Source organism: Seriola lalandi, unplaced genomic scaffold, assembly GCF_002814215.2.
Source record: "Seriola lalandi dorsalis isolate HSWRI2012SDOR001 ecotype SW California unplaced genomic scaffold, Sedor1 jcf7180002054288, whole genome shotgun sequence".
NCBI lineage: Eukaryota > Metazoa > Chordata > Actinopteri > Carangiformes > Carangidae > Seriola > Seriola lalandi.
Window position 1 is genome coordinate 140,911 of NW_019524841.1, and position 14,484 is coordinate 155,394.

General features: G+C 41.0%; 1 protein-coding gene and 1 non-coding gene across 4 annotated transcripts; one reads left to right on the forward strand and one right to left on the reverse strand.

The window, feature by feature from the left end:
• Positions 1-1,785: 1,785 nt before the first annotated feature.
• Positions 1,786-1,858, reverse strand: trnak-uuu (transfer RNA lysine (anticodon UUU)). The gene has a single exon. It is a non-coding gene; the product is annotated as a tRNA-Lys (tRNA).
• A 766-nt stretch (positions 1,859-2,624) lies between these two features.
• nek3 (NIMA related kinase 3) lies at positions 2,625-9,077 on the forward strand. 3 transcript variants are annotated; one of them, XM_087173879.1, is made up of 13 exons: positions 2,625-2,656; positions 2,811-2,934; positions 3,414-3,507; positions 3,622-3,896; positions 5,239-5,306; positions 5,417-5,503; positions 6,072-6,126; positions 6,397-6,597; positions 6,843-6,957; positions 7,091-7,243; positions 7,364-7,492; positions 7,679-7,796; positions 8,123-9,077. In XM_087173879.1, the coding sequence occupies exons 2-13, from the start codon at positions 2,818-2,820 to the stop codon at positions 8,187-8,189; spliced, it is 1,479 nt and encodes a 492-aa protein (XP_087030005.1). In that variant the 5' UTR covers positions 2,625-2,656; positions 2,811-2,817; the 3' UTR covers positions 8,190-9,077. The 3 variants fall into 3 exon arrangements, with proteins under 3 accessions (XP_087030005.1, XP_087030004.1, XP_023261644.1); XM_023405876.2 differs by lacking the exon at positions 2,625-2,656 and having other exon boundaries at positions 2,672-2,934; positions 3,622-3,719; positions 3,813-3,896; positions 8,123-8,790; XM_087173878.1 differs by lacking the exon at positions 2,625-2,656 and having other exon boundaries at positions 2,671-2,934.
• Positions 9,078-14,484: the final 5,407 nt, after the last annotated feature.

Consider the following 14,484-nt stretch of genomic DNA (forward strand, 5'->3'; position numbering starts at 1 on the left):
CTTAGCTGAATGTCTGGTCTGCTTGCCTCTACTCCAGTGTTTCTCAAACCTTTCTCAAACCATGGGCCACTTAACTAAAATAAAGTTCACAAACCACCTAACTCCTCGAACGTCCCAAAAGCCAATAGGGCCTACTACTTTAATTGTATTGTGGTGAGCTTGTGCAGTAGAATGTCACCTGGGACAGAATTTTTTTTTTACCTGTTTTCAAGAATATTGATGCCTTTATTTGTTGGGACAGTAAAGAGAGACAACGAGTGTGGGGATTGGAGATAGGAGAGTAGCATGCAATAGTCACATAAGAATAGGCGGGAACACTGACTGGATGTTACTAAAAGCGAGAAGTCTCAGTCCTGGTGACTCCATTACTATTAAACACTTGTGTCAGAGGTTTCATTTGATTGGCTGAGTCCATGATCTTGTCCATTGTCATTGTTTGATACTTAAAGTCTGCTATTAACTGGTAACATTTACCTGAGGCAGGCTGACCATAAGCTTCATCCACATTTGCTCTCAAATGTCATGCTAATCATTTTTGAAATAAATCATAGAACATAAAACTTTAACTTTAAACTGACTAGCCACATGAGTAGACATAATAATGTTTTAAATTACACAAGAATTTATTTGATATTGGAAACAACACATATACACTACTTGCTTGTACGTTTTGAGGTCACTGGCAGACAGTTTGAGAAACACTAAATTTAAAACACAACCTAACAAATTTACTTGTGGACTACCAAGGTACGACTGGTGGCCCGCGGACCAGTCTTTGAGAGTGGGTGCTCTCCTCCCATTTGTGGCTCACGTCCTCAGGGTATGTTCCTACACCTCACGCAAGCTAATTGAGACCCTGTAGGTAAACGTAAGTAGCGGTAACTAATTATCTGTTTAATGCACTTTACTTTCTTATTTTCAGAGTTTCGGAATCATTATTGTGCTTGCGGATGAAAGCTAACGTTAGCTCGTTTCTAACTTTAGCCTTAAGTTACAGTTTAGCTAACCAATGTTAGCTAGCTAGCCTTTCATGTTCAGTGTTGGCTTGTCATTTCATTGCCCATATAAAAGACATATATTATCTAATTATAGCAAAAACTGGTGTTCGGTTATGAGCAGTGAGACAAAGGAGAATTGGTAGTTGGTAGATACATTTTGACATCGATAGAGAATTTATCGTTTCATGTTAATAGTCTTTTGTGTGGCTGTGGTGGTTTAGTTCGTGTTTTACCTGTTTTGATATTAACTTTTTAACAGGCACCCCCGTTTTCACTCAGGCAGGCATTCATTCTTTCAATAATTAAAATAACATAAGTCAATTTGATTGAGAATTTCTCCACCAGAATTGTGTTATTATTAATTATATTAGGGTAAAAATAAATGAACACATGAGTAAAACCTTCTGTAGAGGTGAATTGGGACTCAGCTCACTTTTTTTGTCCTGGCTACAGCCTTGCACTCATACATTATCATCTCTTATACAACAATATGGTTTGCAAAGAGTTTAGCTGTGATGTACAAATACACCAAATTTGTAGTAAACTGACTAAAACTTGCACTAATAACTGCCTACGAGTTTAATGTATTTGAGATTCACATGCTCTACCCACCCTGTCTGATCGGTATCCGGTTTTTGTGTCAGCGCCACCTACAGAAGGTCCTCGGTTAATGAGGTTGTCTTGTACCATAGTGTTAGGTTGGGTCAGAGAATTTACCAGTATAAAAATAAAACTAAATGGTATACTATGAGAAGAAGCATCGGTTAATGTTGTTCAAAAATTCGTTCGCCCGAACAGGGACTTGAACCCTGGACCCTCAGATTAAAAGTCTGATGCTCTACCGACTGAGCTATCCGGGCTCTAGCAGTTCTCAGTAGTGGGTGCTGTACACGAAAATATCATGTAGCGCTCTGGTCCCACAGAAGTATGAAAGGAAACATTTCATCTGTGTCAGGCTGCTCGATTTCTTTTCCATCATGGTTAACATTTTACCTCTGCCGCCACCATATAGCGACCCGGCAGGCAGACACACATTTTCCCCACTTCAGCTTGTTGTATGTGATTTGTAGCTCTGTCAGAAAAAAGCATCTCAACGCGCATCGAGGTCGGCACCCTTCCGGATCACCAACACTGACCCGGACCACTGTAGGTCAGGTTTTCAATTTCCCTGGCAGCAGATTAGGTCAGCACGCGGGGGAGAGACCCGGTGCTGGCCTGTACAGCCCGGGTCCTGTTCAGTCTACTGAGTTAACATTAAGTGGAGTTTGGGCTGTCCAAATTCAGAAGATTATTATTTAATCTTTTGAGCAGATTAGTCGAAGAGGAAGATCAGGAGGAAAAAGCAGCAACATAATGAGTAGAGCCTGCAATACATAGTAGATATAATAACATTACATAATGAATAGAAAACACATGCATCAAATAAAAGAGGAAACAGTGAAACTTATTATACAAGCACTTAAACAACGGAATAGTCCGATATGAAACCATTTGAATAACCCGGCAAATTATTATATCATTATTATGTTAGGAAAACTTGTGTCTCTCTCGCCAGGATTTAGAGATTATAATCTCCTGCCATCTAGCTGTGACACTGCGCAGTACAGGTCTGCTTTATTTTACGTCATGCAATAATAAGGAAGTAGCGGCCAAAAAAGGTAGGTATATTATTTTAGCGTTGAGTTAGTCTGTTTTTCTACACGTGCTAAATGTCTCATTGAAGACTAACATAAGAAAGTCCTCATGTTAAGTGGCGCCTCCACCGGCTCTGATGTTTTTATCATCTGTGGTGCCTCTTTGTGTTTTGTAAAGGTGCTCCATGGAGACATACTCACTCCTGAGAGTCATCGGTGAAGGATCTTTCGGCCGGGCTTTGTTAGTGCAGTGTAAAAGCAGTCAGGAGAAGTATGTGGTCAAGGAAATCCAGCTGCCAAAGGTTTGTGTAAACACAGCTGTTGATGTGATGTAAATACTGTAGTTTTATTCTCACCCTTTCATCGATATTTCTCTTCGATAAATTCTATTGTTTTTCCTTTCTCAGGCTTTTATTGTGAAGCACTAAGTAACTTTTGTTTTGAAAAAAGCTATACAAATATATCTGTATTTACCTGTGTGGTGGAACAGGCCTTGAACTGGGTCACGGCAATCCATCAAGTCTTTCTGAGCAAATAATAATCATCATAATAATAAGGTATTAAAATGCTAGATTTCCATGACTACATATATGGAGAAACCAACCAACACACTACAGAATAGATTTGAATCCAGACTTTTATGTTATTGTCTGGAGTCAGATGTGGAAATGTTATTTGCACTGTGCAGATAACATACCAGATTGCAGCCTGCACAGAAACATGGAGGATGTTTACTTGCATAATAAGAAATACATTCATGCTTGTATTTGCATTTTTATAGAATCGGTCCAAACTGGAGAATTCAAGGAGAGAAGCCATCCTGCTGTCAAGAATGAAACATCCTAATATCGTGGCCTTCAGAGAGGCGTTCGAAGGTATTCACAGAAGTGACCCTCCCTTCAAAGCTTATTACAAGACATTTTTGGCCCTTGTGACATACAATTATTATGATTTGGATTGCAGTGTGCAATGTGATTGTGTTTGTTCAGCTGATGACCTCCTGTGTATTGTTATGGAGTACTGCAATGGAGGAGACCTGCTCCAGCGGATCCGCCAACAGAAAACTACGCAGTTCTGTGTGGATGATGTAGGCCTTGGCTACCTGCCATTATTCTCACATTTTTATGTTACTGTTTTTTTCCGCCCCCCTAAATATAGCTTAACTGATTTTTTTCCCCAGATCTTGAGGTGGTTTGCTCAAATGTGTGCAGGTGCAAAGCATATCCACGATAAACGGGTTTTGCACAGAGATCTGAAGTCCAAGGTACAGTTGCTTCAAGACTTTATAGTTCTTAATTACTATATACAGTACTGTGCAAAAGCTTTAGGCAGGTGTGAAAAAATGCTGTAAACTACGAATACTTTCAAAAATATAAATAATAATTGTTAATTTTTATCAATTTACAAAATGCAAAGTGAGCGAACAAAAGAAAAATCTATATCAAATCAGTATTTGGTGTTACTACCCTTTGCCAAAACCAGCATCAATTCTTATAGATACACTTGCACAAAGTCAGGGATGTTGTAGGATTATAGTCAGGTGTATGATCAACCAATTATACCAAACAGGTGCTAATGATCATCAGTTTCACATGTAGGTTGAAACACAGTCATTAACTGAAACAGAAACAGCTGTGTAGGAGGCTTAAAACTGGGTGAGGAACAGCCAAACTCTGCTACCAAGGTGAGGTTGTGGAAGACAGTTTCATGTCACACAGGTCATACACCATGGCAAGACTGAGCACAGCAACAAGACACAAGGTGGTTATACTGCATCAGCAAGGTCTCTCACAGACAAAGATTTCAAAGCAGACTGGGATTTCATGATGTGCTGTTCAAGCTCTTTTGAAGAAGCACAAAGAAACGGGCAATGTTGAGGATCGTAGATGCAGTGGTCGGCCAAGAAAACAGTCCTGGAAGTGATGGTATGGCCCCCCCCGAGCCCTGATCTCAACATCATGGAGTCTGTCTGGGATTACATGAAGAGACAGAAGGATTTGAGGAAGCCTACATCCACAGAAGATCTGTGGTTAGTTCTCCAAGATGTTTAGAATAACCTACCAGCCCAGTTCCTTCAAAAACTGTTCAAGTGTACCTTAAGAATTGATGCTGTTTTGAAGGCAAAGGGTGGTCACACCAAATATTGATTTGATTTAAATTTCTCTTCTGTTCATTCACTGCATTTTGTTAATTGATGAAAATAAACTATTACCACTTCCATTTTTGAAAGCATTCTTAGTTTTTTCACACCTGCCTAAAACTTTTGCACAGTACTGTTATATGTTAGTAGGTTTTACTAAATGTATAAAACATTTGTTGTCATACATACACTCATGAGGAAGATCAGATTTTTTTTTTAATGTTTGCTGTTTGACTCAGAAGAAGTCAATAATCTTGTTTTCAGGTTTATTGGTTGGTTGCGTGTTGATAGAATCTCATCAGTGTGAGCGCTGTCGAGCGAAATGAACAATGATGAAATTGCTGATCGAGATATGATCACAACATTATCTCCCACTTAATGCATAATGTCATCATTTTACCGTGCTTGGCTGCTCTTATTCTGGCTTCACGTTAAATCATCACTTGTCTGTCATTTCCGTACCCAGAACATTTTCCTGACTGATAATGGGACAATCAAGCTCGGGGACTTTGGCTCAGCGTGTATTCTGAACAGGTAGAGGAAGAGAGTGGCAGCAGTTTATAGTTTTCACATTTTATTTTTTGATTTTTTTATTTGATTTGCTGCTGTCGCATTTTAACTTCCACTCTTTTATTGTGTTGCAGCTCAAAAGCTTACGCTCATACATATGTTGGGACACCATATTACGTGGCTCCAGAAATCTGGGACAACAAGCCCTACAACAATAAGAGGTATGTTATGTCTGTGAAGTCGAGCCTTGTTTAGACATGGCACAGGATAAAATGAAAACGAATGAAACCTTAATAACTACGGATCAGTGTCCATGTTGGGAAATTGGGTCTTTGCAACAGGAAGTGTTAAATGGATAAAGCAAAGAATATATTACACCCTCCCTGTGAATAGGAACAACGTATGGGAGCATGCAAACACACTATATATATATATATATATATATATATATATTTTAAGATGTTAATATGTACTTTACAGATGTATATAAGATATCTACAGAATGTGCAAATAAGGATATGGACAAAATCCTGATTGCCTACAGTTTCCCTTCAGGCCTGATTTTCTGTCACCATAGTAGGTGAACTCAGGTTTTTGATTAGGATGTTAGGAGTGTCAATCAATTCACCAACAATGAGGAATTTTCAAAACAGCGTGTTTTCTCAGCTCAGCAGTGATTATGTAACCCGTGCGTGGGTTAACCAGTCTTGTGTGTCTTTGACCCTGCCAGTACATGACGAATGTCTGGTGTGAATGAATAACAGTCTCTTATGTTTCTGTGTTCTGCAGTGATGTGTGGTCTTTGGGATGCGTCCTCTATGAGCTCTGCACCCTGCGACACCCGGTACTCCCCCCCCTCCCTCTCTCTCTCTCTTTCTGTGTACCACGGGTTTGATTGTTGGCCTCTCCTCAGATACGGCCAGTGAGTCATTGTATGAAACACTTCTGCTCTGATCTTACATCACAGCGAGGTGCTGCAAAGCATTGTTGTGGATTGATGGAGGCCGAGTATCTTCAGCTGAGCTAGATTATCTTGTGTGTATTTTTTTGTGGCTCAGATATTGCGGTGCGGTTTGTTGTCCCAGAGATGCTCATGCCTCAACCTTGTGTCCAGTTCCAGGCATCCAGCTGGAAAAGCCTGATTCTTAAGGTGTGTCGGGGCACATACCCGCCCCTCCCCAAACACCTGCCCTATGAGCTGCAGTATCTGGTCAAGCAGATGTTTAAGACAAACCCCAAAGACAGGCCGTCCCTGCAAACCATCCTGACCTCTCACCGGGTTTCCAAACTCCTGCGTTCACATTTTCCCTCTCAGGTAAAAAACACTTGAGCTTCCTGTGTGGTGACAGTCACTGAAGTGTTTTTATAGCTGCCCCATCCATCAGAATGACATACTGTCAGGACATGGTGTCAGAGTGAGAATTTAAACTCTTACACAACTTCCCCAGCTGTGGTGACCCCTATGTGGAATCTGACCTTTGACAAGCTGCTGTTAGTTCAGATGGCTGCGGAGCTCGTGTTATGTGTTTGATTTACAGCGCTGCTTTGGATCTTTTACAGGTGATGGAGATGGAGGAGCAGGGGAGGCGTACGGGTCGATGGAACAGAGGAGAGGGGAAGAAGGTGGTTGATCTTCTGGGAGAGAAGACTTTAATAAAAACGTCAACATTTGAAGGTAGAGTTCACATCAAAGTTAACATCATGAAATGAAAGATAGACTGCGTGGTTGTCAGTGAGAAAATAAGCACAGTTTTCAATGTTTTCACCATTTTCAAACAGAAAATGATCTAAATAACCGTTCACCCCAGGCACAGAGTTAACAGAGGGTCACTGTGAAAACAGAGAGCCCGGCCATCGAAAGCAGTGGGCCGCTGCGCCTTCAGACACTGTGCTGCAGGCGTTGGCCAATGCCAGCATCATCTCATCTGACAGCATGACATCCACCAGCCAGGCCCTCACAGGTTCCACTCATGGATATATGATATGCAGTTTAAACATTTTTCATTTCCTGAAATGTATTAAAAAAAAAGTTATTTAAAGAGGTTAGTTGAAGAAAGAAATGCAGAGTCCTGTTTTTTCAGGTGTGTCAGAGGAGCCAGAGGACAGCAGGCGGAGGAGACAATGGGAGAAAGATCCTCCCGAGAGGCTGCTGAGTCTGCTGGAGAAGGCCCAGCTAAGCAGAGCCTTCAGCACCTTTGTAATAAACAGAGGTCTGTTGAAATAATGAATTCATCTTTTTGTTATTTAAACACAAGAGCCTTTGCTGTAGAGGACAACAAATAAACTGAAATTACAGGATGTTTTTGTTTTGTTATTACCTCATTTAAGTAGTAGCAGTAAGCAGTAGGCGATATACAGTAAATAGCTTTTTGTGGTGCCTTGTTTTCCGTTTACAGGTGACGACCTGCTGATGGGACCCCTTTCCCAGGGGCAGGGTGACGACACTGACGGTCCTGAGCCAGAGGTGGTTGTAGACGAGGACCGGCTAGAGCCACGCTCTGATGATGAGGACACGTAAGTGACCCTGACTTCTTGCTGTGTTGCCTCATATTACCATAATTTTCTGGTTTTATTTGAATGATTTGTAGTCAATCCAAATGTAGTTTTAAAGGCCAACAGCTCTGGTTTTGCATTGGTTTATCCTCTGATGTAAAAAGCAAAGGGCTGATGTGTTGGTTTAAAGTTTTTACAAAGTGTGTAGGGGTTTGGAATGAAACAAATAAAAAATAAAGTACAAATAAAATACTTTGTATGTCCTAAGTGCGTGTGTGTGTGTCATCTCTTGTATGAAAACAAAGCTAAAATCTATTGTGCTGTATGTCCTCTCTCTCTCTTCACAGAGACTTTGAAGAAGAGTCTCCATGTGACTGGATAGAAGAAGCTGAAAAAATGTTTTCAGAACACTAAAGCCTCATCCTCCTCAACCTACACAATCATGAGGCTGCCATTGTTAATGTATACTGTACATTTGTTTAAAACACTAACAGTTTACATGTGCCAAAATCATTTCACTTGAACTATGTCTTATTAATGAGGACCTTTTTTTTTATAAACAGGTAATATCAAAGATGACAAACATCAGGTTAAGCTCACATAGTAACAGTTAGACACTCAGTCTTTTTTATCTTATATCATTTTATATTCTTTCAAGCTCTGGTCTGATTTTTGTGAATTTGATCACTGTTGCAAGAAAACACTAAAATTTGAATTGAATATTGTCCAACTTGCTATTGTTGCTACTTTTTTTTTTTTTTTTTTTTTTACATAAAGATGCTGAGCTGTGACTGTGATGAATCTGCCGGGAACTGTTCAGGTTAACAGTGATAATATTCCCAGTGGCTCGAGGCCGTCTGGAAGCTCCTGTTTGGCTGGTCGGGGGAGGCAGGAAATATTATAGACTCAGAGCAGCTGGGTCTTCATGGGGTCAACCCCCCCCCCCCCCCCAACCTTTTGATGTCTATTTCCTGTGCAATATCAAAAGTAGACTAAACATGTTCAGTCGTTGGTATTCTTTGTGTTTTATTCTTTTGGTGAGACACTAACAAACTATACATCTGGCCCACTTCAGCTTCTGTGTTGTTTTTAATTTGCTGTGACCACAACGGTGCAGACACACAGAGATGAGGGTGATGGTTGTTCCTACAGTGAATGCTGATTGTAAACCACTAGGTGGAGTTGAAAACACTGATGTGAACCTTGCAGAGTGGGGAGGAGTGTGAAAAGCTCCACTCTGGTTTAGATACAATTAAACCTGAACCAGAATATCTTTTTGATATTAAATGTCAGATGCAATCAGATGAGTCTGTGACTGCCTGCCCTGCTTATGTGAATTTGAGAGACCATGTTGTGGGCATCATAAAGACCTTTAGTATGAGGGACCAAGTAGAGCCTGCTATGCTCTTTGTTTTGCCAAATTAAAATCTCGATATGAAATAAGAGCAGAAAAGCACTTTAACCCCGTGTGACAACAGAGAGACCAAAACCAGACCTCACCCATGGCAGTTTGGGCTCAGCAGGATACAGATACTACAAACCCTTGAGTTAACAAAACCATAATGTTGCTGATTCACCAACAGTCACACCAGGGATGGATTATCCTGCTGCCAACGTTCCTTCAGGGTAAGAAGCCTCTCATTGGCTGACAGGAGGACTCTCCACTACACGAGAGTCTTTTGTGAGATATCTGCCCATGATGTGTTTTATTGAGGAAGCTCGGGGCTGCAGCTCGCCCCTTATCTTGAAGCCACACTGAATCCCCCTCCAGGGCTCATACTCCAGCCTCCTGCCTTTTTAAAAAAAAATATTACTATATTTCCCCTTGTACCTCCATGTTCAGGAAAGATACAGATAAAGTTGTGTAGCATAGCGGAGCCACAATGATAGGATGGGAGGGTCTCCCATCAGTGTCTATGATGGACTACACAGTGTCTTAATAGTTCAGTCATTGGGATTTTGTTATTTGGGGCTGTAAATAAATGTGTGAACCAACCATCAATGTATACAGGCTTAAACATCAAGAAGTGTTACGTATTATAAGTTGGAAGTTTGTTTACATACTCTCTGATCAGATATTTCCCAATTTAAATTAAAACAATTTTTACTTTAGGTAGATTTATTTGAAACGTGTGTTGAGCAATTTTACATATTTCAGTCAATTTGAAAAAAGGGGTTGAGACATGTTCATAACCCAGCCCTAATTCCAGGTGTGGGCGGCTGGTTATTAACGACAGTTTACAGTGAGTCTGGTCTAAATGTAAGGTTGACTTAAAACCTTTTGTCCGAGGATGAATAACCCCGAGCAGGGAGGCAACAGCCAACATGCACAGCTGTTGCCAGCTGACATTATAGTAATTACAGCTTTTTTCCCTCCATCTTTCTGGCTTCCACTAATAACTTGTTAATTCTTAGTGGCACTAATAAAGCATATCAGGAGATGGAGTCACCTTATGACATCTCTTATTTTATTTTACTTATTTAGCATCTGCTTGTTCAAGCGTTCTGGTCACAAACTTTATTTATGAACTGATTTTCATAAACTGCAGTTAAATGTTCATTTATATGTTTTGTCATTACAGAACAGAATCATTTTAATACAAGATTTGTCCCCCAGAAAGAGCACCTTTCTCAGAAATAACACCATAAATTAAAGCTCCAGAAATGACAATGGGGCTTTTCTGACACGGTCTTACCAATATAAATTGGAAAATCTAAACATCAGAAAGATAGGATTCATTCCAGGGTTGCTGGTTTGGATTAAATTGCACAGCTGTTCCTGTAACTGGTGGGTCAAGGGTGCAAGACCTGACTCGAAAAAAAAAAAAAAAAATCCTGACTGAACAGTTTTATTCAGTTGTACTTCAGAAAATATAGAGGCAAACACGGAGATGAACATGGGCTTCCTCTTGCAGGAAGGATGTGAAGTCGTGTCTGTTGTATCTCAATGGCTATAAATGGGTCAAGAAAGAAGTTTCTCTTTGAATGAATGACTCGCTCTCTCACATTGTGTTTTAACGGCAGGTTTGCGAGGTGAAAGTGGAGAATGTAAACTTTTGAAACATTTTGAATGATCCGACTCATTGCTCTGATTAGAACATGAAGAGCAAAGCGAGAAGTGAAATGTGCAGCTTGTCACTCTCAGAAGTGTTAATTCCTCTGTGACCTCACTGCGAAAGTTATTTGTACAAGTACGAACAAAACCACAACGCCTAGGTGCTCCTGTACCCCCGCTGTGCGAGGAACAGCTCATACTAGAAAGAATCTGTGAAGCTGAGACACATCAATGCAGCATTTCCTCTCCGCTTCATTGTTCCTCTTACTTCACCCCCCTTTGGTTTTTAAAACATCCTGTATTTCAGCACACACTCAGAGTCACAGTGAGGTTGCCTCTTTAGCCTCCTGCTTGGACATCTAATCTAGAGTGCTTCATTGATTTTCTTCCTGCTCATCCTGGTGACCTGATAGCAAACAATCAAGTGACTTCCCCTCTTATCAAATGATGCACAAAAGGCCTTTCATTTTGTCTTTTTTTTGGGGGGGGGGTTGTTCGCACACCTCAAACCTCAGCTTCTGTCATCACCCTTGATGAAGTATTGACGCTTGTTAATCTCATGTTCCCCCTTTCGTGTGTGTGTGTGTCCCAGTGCCTGTTTTTGTGGCCTGCTTTCTGAGCAGCCCCCGGCTTCACTCAGGAAGAGCTCTGCAGATGCAAGATGACCCAGTGATCTCTGTCTGGCTACTGATGGTGATACTGATCTTTCACTTTTCTTATTCGGGAAAAACGGAGGGGGCTTTCTCAGCTCTATTGTGTGTGTGTTCGGTTATGGTCAGCTACACTAGTTTATGTGCTATATTTGAGTTTTTAGAGGACATTTATAGCCTCAGTGGTTTCTACCGCACAGTGAAGAAAACAATGAAACCTGTTACCACAACTCACCCGCTAAAGAGAAGTGTTTCACAGGGAGCAGATCTTCCTGTTAATAACAAAGCACTTAGGCGCTGCAGTTGAGAGTCTCTTTGCAACTATAAATATGGGAGCTGTCATTGTTATGATTATTTCAAGCCCTCTGCAGTGACCCTCCATTGTCTGCTGCCAGTGTTTTGTTGCTCTGTATTAGACAATAGAGGTTGGTGTGGCCAAGCAGGGTTTGTCATGGAACAGCACAATTCATCAGCTGCTCAAAGTATAAAAAAAAAAAGAAAAAAGAAGGAGGTCAGGAACAGTTAAATTTGGATCCTGGGTCATGTGGTACTGTGCAAGCCTTGCGCATGTTGCCGGGCTGTTTGCACTTTTAAACGCTGCCATTGTTTGTGGCTCACATGTCTGTTTACTCCTGATGGGCCGGTCCATCTTTAGGCAGGGTCCCGGGCTCTCTCTGGTGGACTGACCACTCGCTATCCTTCCTTTAGCCAGTAATACATCAACAGGAGACCAGAGGTTCAAGGTTTTCTCTTGTAACACACACACACACACACACACACACACACACACACACACACACACACACACACACACACACACGATGTAGGCTTCCTCAAATCCTTCTGTCTCTTCATGTAATCCCAGACAGATTCCATGATGTTGAGATCAGGGCTCTGTGGGGGCCATACCATCACTTCCAGGACTTCTTGTTCTTCTTTATGCTGAAGATAGTTCTTAATGACATTGGCTGTATGTTTGGGGTCGTCCTGCTGCAAAATAAATTTGGGGCCAATCATATGCCTCCTTGATGGTATTGCATGATTGCATATCTGCCTGTATTTCTCAGCATTGAGGACACCATTAATCCTGACCAAATCTCCAACTCCATTTGCAGAAATGCAGCCCCAAACTTGCAAGGAACCTCCTCCTAATTTTTGCATGCATAGTTGAGTCGCTTGGCCTTGTTTCCATTTCAGAGGTATGGCTTTTTAGCTGCAACTCTTCCATGACGACCACTTCTGGCCAGACTTGGCGTACCTGGGTCCCACTGGTTTCTGCCCGTTCTGAGCTGATGGCACTGCTGGACACCTTCCGATTTCAAAGGGAAATAAGCTTGATGTGTTTTTCATCTGCTGCGCTAAGTTTCCTTGGCCGACCACTGCGTCTACGATCCTCAACATTGCCCGTTTCTTTGTGCTTCTTTAAAAGATCTTGAAAAGCACATCTTGAAACCACAGTCTGCTTTGAAATCTTTGTCTGGGAGAGACCTTGCTGATGCAGTATAACCACCTTGTGTCTTGTTGCTGTGCTCAGTCTTGCCATGGTGTATGACCTGTGTGACATGAAACTGTCTTCCACAACCTCACCTTGGTAGCAGAGTTTGGCTGTTCCTCAACCAGTTTTAAGCCTCCTACACAGCTGTTTCTGTTTCAGTTAATGACTGTGTTTCAACCTACATGTGAAACTGATGATCATTAGCACCTGTTTGGTATAATTGGTTGATCATACACCTGACTATAATCCTACAACATCCCTGACTTTGTGCAAGTGTATCTATAAGAATTGATGCTGGGTTGAAGGCAAAGGGTAGTAACACCAAATATTGATTTGATATAGATTTTTCTTTTGTTCGCTCACTTTGCATTTTGTAAATTGATAACAATGAACAATTATTATTTATATGACTTATATAAGTATTCGTAGTTTACAACATTTTTTCACACCTGCCTAAAACTTTTGCACAGTACTGTATATACATGCGCTGATATAAGACAGGATCTAACACCTCATCCTGTCATATCATCACTCTTTAGATTAACAAAAAGTAACAATTCGAGTTGTGGTTTTGAAATGAGTGTGATTTGCAGCACACAGTGCACACACTTGGTGCAGAGAGAAACTCCAAAAATGGACACACGCACAACAAAGAGAGCAACAAAGAGAGCTGCTCTTTAGTTAGAAAAATCTACTGATGAAGCATTCAGTTTTATTTTTCATTAAAAAGCTGGTGTATCCTCAAAACTGAATGGTGTTTTAACTTAAGGCAACATTTTCCATTTGCCTTTAAATCAGAATCTGCGGTCGAGTTTTATATGAAAGGTTTAATTGGCTGAGAGGAAAATTAAAGCTTCATTAATTCACACAATGAGATTTACACCGGTTCATTCAAGCTCGACAAAGACACTATGATAGTCTAATCTCCAGCATGAATTAAATCATTCAGTCTTGTGATTCTGCGCAGTCTCACAGCTAGAGTTTATATCTCATTGATCTAAAACAGCACTTCCTTGCTGCACAAGTTCAAACGAGGAGAAAAAATCAATGACAAGTTAATGGTTAATGGATTTATCAGTAATGCCACTTGGACTCTCCGAGCACACACATGAGGTTCTGTGTTAGTATGACGTGTTGGAAAAAAAAAAAGGGTGTTTGAGATGCTAATGATGTTTCATGTTTTGGCCCATTTACTAAAGCAGACATATTTTGTATTATTATTGCCAGCAATTTTGCAAACAGTGCCCCCTGCTCAGCACCTCTGATGGAAGAGGAACTATCTTGGTCTTATCTGCCTGCTACATGGGGCTAATTGTGTGGTTTGTTTTAGGACGATGCAGATAACCTCGGGGGTATCAATGAGCCGTGTCCTTCCCACCCCGAAGCGACGGTTGCAATAAATGAGGGGTCTCTCCAAGACCCTGATCCAAAAGGATGTGGAGGTCACATTTTTAAGTGTGCACTCTTTTAAGCTTGAATTGCAACTTGTAATGTTCTTTCACGGGAGAT